The sequence below is a fragment of the Lithobates pipiens genome, unplaced genomic scaffold, assembly GCF_037356315.1.
Source record: "Lithobates pipiens isolate NorthernLeopardFrog02 unplaced genomic scaffold, aLitPip1_a1.2 Scaffold_13, whole genome shotgun sequence".
In the NCBI taxonomy this organism is placed as follows: domain Eukaryota; kingdom Metazoa; phylum Chordata; class Amphibia; order Anura; family Ranidae; genus Lithobates; species Lithobates pipiens.
Genome location: NW_027507718.1, coordinates 184,836,179 through 184,842,154, shown reverse-complemented (window position 1 = coordinate 184,842,154; position 5,976 = coordinate 184,836,179). Strand labels below are relative to the sequence as shown.

Genomic DNA, 5,976 nt, shown 5'->3' with positions numbered 1-5,976 from the left:
TCAAGAGAGAATAAATTCAGTTCCTCTAATCTTTCCTCATAGCTGAGCTCCTCCATGCCTCTTATTAGTTTGGTTGCCCTTCTCTGCACTTTCTCCAGTTCCCCAATATCTTTTTTGAGAACTGGTGCCCAAAACTGAACTGCATATTCCAGGTGAGGTCTTACTAATGATTTGTACAGGGGCAAAATTATATCTCTCTCTCTGGAGTCCATACCTCTCTTAATACAAGAAAGGACTTTGCTTGCTTTGGAAACAGCAGCTTGGCATTGCATGTTGTTATTGAGCTTATTATGTACAGTGGTGTGAAAAAGTGTTTGCCCCCTTCCTCATTTCCTGTTCCTTTGCATGTTTGTCACACTTAAGTGTTTCGGAACATCAAACCAATTTAAACAATAGTCAAGGACAACACAAGTAAACACAAAATGCAATTTGTAAATGAAGGTGTTTATTATTAAAGGTGAAAAAAATCCAAACCATCATGGCCCTGTGTGAAAAAGTGATTGCCCCCCTTGTTAAAACATACTATAACTGTGGTTGTCCACACCTGAGTTCAATTTCTCTAGCCACACCCAGGCCTGATTATTGCCACACCTGTTCACAATCAAGGCATCACTTAAATAGGAGCTGCTTGACACAGTAAGGTCCACCAGAAGATCCTTAAAAGCTACACATTATGCCGAGACCCAAAGAAATTCAGGAACAATTGAGAAAGAAAGTAATTGAGATCTATCAGTCTGGAAAGGGTTATAAAGCCATTTCCAAAGCTTTGGGAATCCAGCGAACCACAGTGAGAGCCATTATCCACAAATGGCGAAGACATGGAACAGTGGTGAACCTTCCCAGGAGTGGCCGGCCGCCCAAAATTACCCCAAGAGCGCAGCGACGACTCATCAAAGAGGTCACAAAAGACCCCACAACGTCCAAGGAACTGCAGGCCTCACTTGCCTCAGTTAAGGTCAGCGTTCATGCCTCCACCATCAGGAAAAGACTGGGCAAAAATGGCCTGCATGGCAGAGTTCCAAGGAGAAAACCACTGCTGAGCAAAAAGAACATCAAAGCTCGTCTCAATTTCTCCACAACACATCTTGATGATCCCCAAGACTTTTGGGACAACATTCTGTGGACCGATGAGACAAAAGTGGAACTCTTTGGAAGGTGTGTGTCCAAGTATATCTGGCGTAGAAGGAACACTGCATTTCATAAAAAGAACATTATACCAACAGTAAAATATGGTGGTGGTAGTGTGATGGTCTGGGGCTGTTTTGCTGCTTCAGGACCTGGAAGACTTGCCGTAATAAAAGGAACTATGAATTCTGTTGTCTACCAAGAGATCCTGAAGGAGAATGTCCGACCATCTGTTCGTGTACTCAAGCTGAAACGAACTTGGGTTCTGCAGCAAGACAATGATCCTAAACACACCAGCAAGTCCACCACCGAATGGCTGAAGAAAAACAAAATGAAGACTTTGGAGTGGCCTAGCCAAAGTCCTGACCTGAATCCTATTGAGATGTTGTGGTATGACCTTAAAAAGGCCGTTCATGCTCGAAAACCCTCTAATGTAACTGAATTAGGACAATTCTGCAAAGATGAGTGGGCCAAAATTCCTCCAGGACGCTGTAAAAGCCTCATTGCACGTTATCGCAAACGCTTGGTTGCAGTTGTTGCTGCTAAGGGTGGCCCAACCAGTTATTAGGTTTAGGGGGCAATCACTTTTTCACACAGGGCCATGATGGTTTGGATTTTTTTTCACCTTTAATAATAAACACCTTCATTTACAAATTGCATTTTGTGTTTACTTGTGTTGTCCTTGACTATTGTTTAAATTGGTTTGATGTTCCGAAACACTTAAGTGTGACAAACATGCAAAGGAACAGGAAATGAGGAAGGGGGCAAACACTTTTTCACACCACTGTACCAAAACCCCCAGAATTCTCTCTCCAAAGCAAAAAAAAAATGGTTTGCTATATGAATTATTTTGTTTGTCTGTCTACTGCCTGTCCAGGCATGCATTCCATCTTTGTAAAGCTGACTACCCTGACCATAGCGTGTTCAAAGGCTAAGCTCAAGCCTTTAAACATAATACTTTTCTTTGGCTATTTGTCTGAAAATCAGCAGTGTCAAGTGCTAAGGCAGCCCATAGATGAGTTCGTTTTTTCTTTCAACCAGTAGGTTGAACAAAAAAACTGACCTGGTTCCCCCAACCACACACTATGTGGATGAGGGAATGCTCCCCGTTGTGTCTTTGTGTTCTGACAGTGTGCACACCTTCCTTTTCACAATACACTGTTCAGCATTGCAGGCTATAGCCTTCAGGGCTGAGCAAGTGGGGAAAATATAACTTGGTGGTTGTACATAAGTCGAGAGGTAGATCAACTTCTGTAAAACCACAGTGCACATATATGGATCAAAATTAATCTGGTCCCTGTTGAACAGGTTGAATTTTGCTCCATGTATGACCGACATAAATCTTCTTGTTGGGATACCTGCTGAAGTCCAAAGGCTACTATTTCCATTATGTTGATATTGAGATGATATATGATTATGATTACAAATTCATGCTTTGAAAGTATATAGTAGGTTCCATCCTACCCATCTTTAGGTGTTACCAGTATGATTGATGGAAGAAAATATAAACACACATATCTTGAAACAGAAATAATTTTAATAATAGGGTGCATTTCCATATTCCCCTTATTTAAACAGGAGAGTAAGGAAATACACCCAATATTCATACAACTATGCATGTGTAGCACCAACCCCCGAAGGAGCTGCTGATATTATTTTGGGTCTTTGCCGTCACCCCTACCCACAGTTCACCTTGCTAGAAACTTAGAGTCTATACTGGGCCTTGCGCCCACCGATTTTTGCAGCAGTCACTTAATTATTTTTCCAATGCTTTTATTAAACAACTTGAGCAGTACAAGGATGGAGGGTTAAGAGAAAGTTGCAGATCACTGAGGAACTTGAGATCCTAAAGACAAGTACACCTTCAGTCAATGGATCTTGCTCACCCGGATAGGCCTCTCTCATTGGCCTAGCAGCCGGAATGATGCATGGACAAAAAAGTCTCTGCCACAGACTTGATGAGAATAATAATTGTTGAGCAATCCTCTGCCACAGGATTCAGTATTAGTTAAACAATCCTCTGCCACAGGATTCAGTATTAGTTGAACAATCCTCTACCACAGGATTCAGTATTAGTTGAACAATCCTCTGCCACAGGATTCAGTATTAGTTGAACACAGCAACACAGTACCAAAAATTTCTTTAGCCATCCGGCAGTACTGTGAGGTAGATTGGTTTGGATGCGTCCTCCAATTGAGTTACCAGGCACTCCTCTTGAGATACCAGCCTTTCGCTCGGTCCTCTCCAAGATGAGTCCTCCCCCAGATCTTTCAATTGTTTGGATTCTTCCCGCAGGATAGACAGCGCAGGACCACCTCTTAACTAATAGGCCCCAGTCAGCTTCTGGGCCTACTTGCAATAACGTAACCTTGGGCTAACAAGGCTCTGAGGCAGAAGAGAAGTTGTCACATACCTTAGGCCAGGTGGGCCATGAGGTGAGAGAGACAAAAAAAATGGCATCTACCCCTTAAGTATCCTTTCCCAGAATGCACAGCGGTGAGCCACTCCCACTGGGCCATTTCTGGGGAAAGAAGAACACTTAATACACCTTAGCCTGTTGCCCTTCCAACACTGGCCTATGGTGACAACGACACCTACAGACGACAGCGTGGAACTACACACAAAAAAATGTTGGAACAGAGGCATAATATTAAATCTGAACTATTTACAGAACAGACAACCCACTAAATGTACATGCAAGTGCCTAATCAACAGGAGCAGGGTGCTACACATGTAATATCTTGATATGGTATGTGCTCTTTACCCAAGTGCCTGGGCATGCTAAAGGGCTCATAGTTGGGGCTTGTGTACATGGATATTTTTTTCAGGCAGAACTGCACTTCACCCTATACAAACTAAAACAGCTTTAAAAAGCTTAGAAACCAAAGATTCACAGACTCATCTCAAACTGATCACAAATGCAAGCTGTAATACAGGCTTAAAGCTTGCTGAAAATGCCCACCTACATGAGACTTTCTAGTGTGTGTGCTTCTTGGAATCCTCTCCCACCTATATACCAACCTCTTCTATCCACATAATGAGCCACAGCAAAGCATATTTCAGATGCATTATCAAGGCTCAGCCTGTCGAAGGCCAGACAGTGTGTACATGCTCCCACTGCATTGCTTTTGAAGAGAGAGAGAATACATATGTGTAGATAACACACAAAATGTATACCTATATGCTTTAAAGACATCTTATATATACCCATCCCTGATTTTTCTCCCAAGATAAAGTGTGTAAATAGAGTGAACAGTACAAATAACATAAATGGAACCCAAGTCCAGAGAAAATATCAATCAGTTCAGTACCATCAATGTGTCACACTACTGACTGCAATGGGCAATATATCAAACATTGCTCTGTTCTTGCCCACATATAAAATTGAACAGTATATATAGCACTTTATGATTCATTTGTTATTTAGGGTGAAAATATGACCTACATTTTTGTTTGTCTTTTGCAGGAATTAACCATAAATGTCATCCAAACTTAATCAAACATCACATATAGAATTCCTTTTGTTAGGATTCTCCCAGTACCCAAATCTCCAACCTCTTTTCTTTATCATATTTTTACTGATTTACATAATGGCTTTTGTTGGAAATATATTAATATCAGTTGTTATTAGTTCAGATTCTCGTCTTCACACTCCAATGTATTTCTTTCTTATTAATCTTTCCATATTGGACATTTGTTGCACAACGGCTGCTATCCCCAAGATACTCCAGATACTCGTGATAGATAAAAAGTCCATCTCATATTCTGGCTGTGTCTCTCAATTATATTTATTTTCAGCTGCTCTTAGTATTGAACTGATCCTTCTAACAGTTATGGCATATGACAGGTATGTGGCAATCTGTTATCCTTTACGGTACAAAACTATAATGAGCAGGACAACATGCATATGCTTGGTGGGAGCTGCTTGGATCCTCGGCACAGTAAACTCAATGATACATACGTTCCTCATACTGAAACTTAGCTTTAAGGAAGAAAATATCATGGACCATTTTTTCTGTGAAATTCCCCCTGTGCTAAAGCTGGCAAGTTCTGACACATATGTTAATGATGTTGTTATTGTGGCATCTGATGTAGTACTTGGAATGATATGTTTTATTCTCACTGTTATTTCCTATACATACATCATTTTCACTATTATGAAAATCCGTTCCTCTGAGAAGAAAAAGAAGGCCTTCTCAACCTGCGCCTCCCACCTTACTGTAGTGACTATCTTTTATGGTGGAGTCATCTACACCTATGTACAGCCTGCCTTCAGCAACCGCTTAGAAGCCGATAAGGTTGTATCTGCTCTGTATGCCATTGCATCTCCAGTACTAAATCCTGTTATATATAGCCTTAGGAATAAGGAGGTGCTCAATGCCATTAATAAGACATTTTTTAAAAAGACAGTTTTTCTAAAACAACGGACTGTTTAAAAGCATTATAAAATATTTTTGAAATTATTGTGGTTTTAAGAGTAATTTTCTTACAGCGGTTGTATACCGCACAGATTTTTTTTTTAAACAAAAAAACCTGCAAGGCAAAGGCATAATCAGCTAGTATGGAGCGACATGAGTGGCTGAAGTCTTCTTCCTGGAAAGGTCCGGTAGCTTCTGCCGGATCTTCAGCCGGGCTTTCACAGCACATGCGCTGCTGACGTCAGCGGCTGCATGCAAAGTAAATATCTCCTAAACCGTACAGGTTTAGGAGATATTAATTTTACCTACAGGTAAGCCTTATTATAGGGTAACCTGTAGGTAAAAGTAAAAAAAAAAGGGTAAACAACCGCTTTAAAATGATTGTAAAGGTTCACATTTTTTTAAAATAATAAACAACATACTTACCTGCTCT

The 5,976-nt window shown here is 40.7% G+C and overlaps 1 protein-coding gene across 1 annotated transcript; it reads left to right on the top strand.

Moving 5' to 3' along the window:
• Positions 1-4,594: 4,594 nt before the first annotated feature.
• LOC143975870 (olfactory receptor 13G1-like) lies at positions 4,595-5,561 on the top strand. Its single transcript, XM_077478424.1, has one exon. It carries the CDS (start codon positions 4,605-4,607, stop codon positions 5,559-5,561), a length of 957 nt encoding a protein of 318 aa, XP_077334550.1. The 5' UTR covers positions 4,595-4,604.
• Positions 5,562-5,976: the final 415 nt, after the last annotated feature.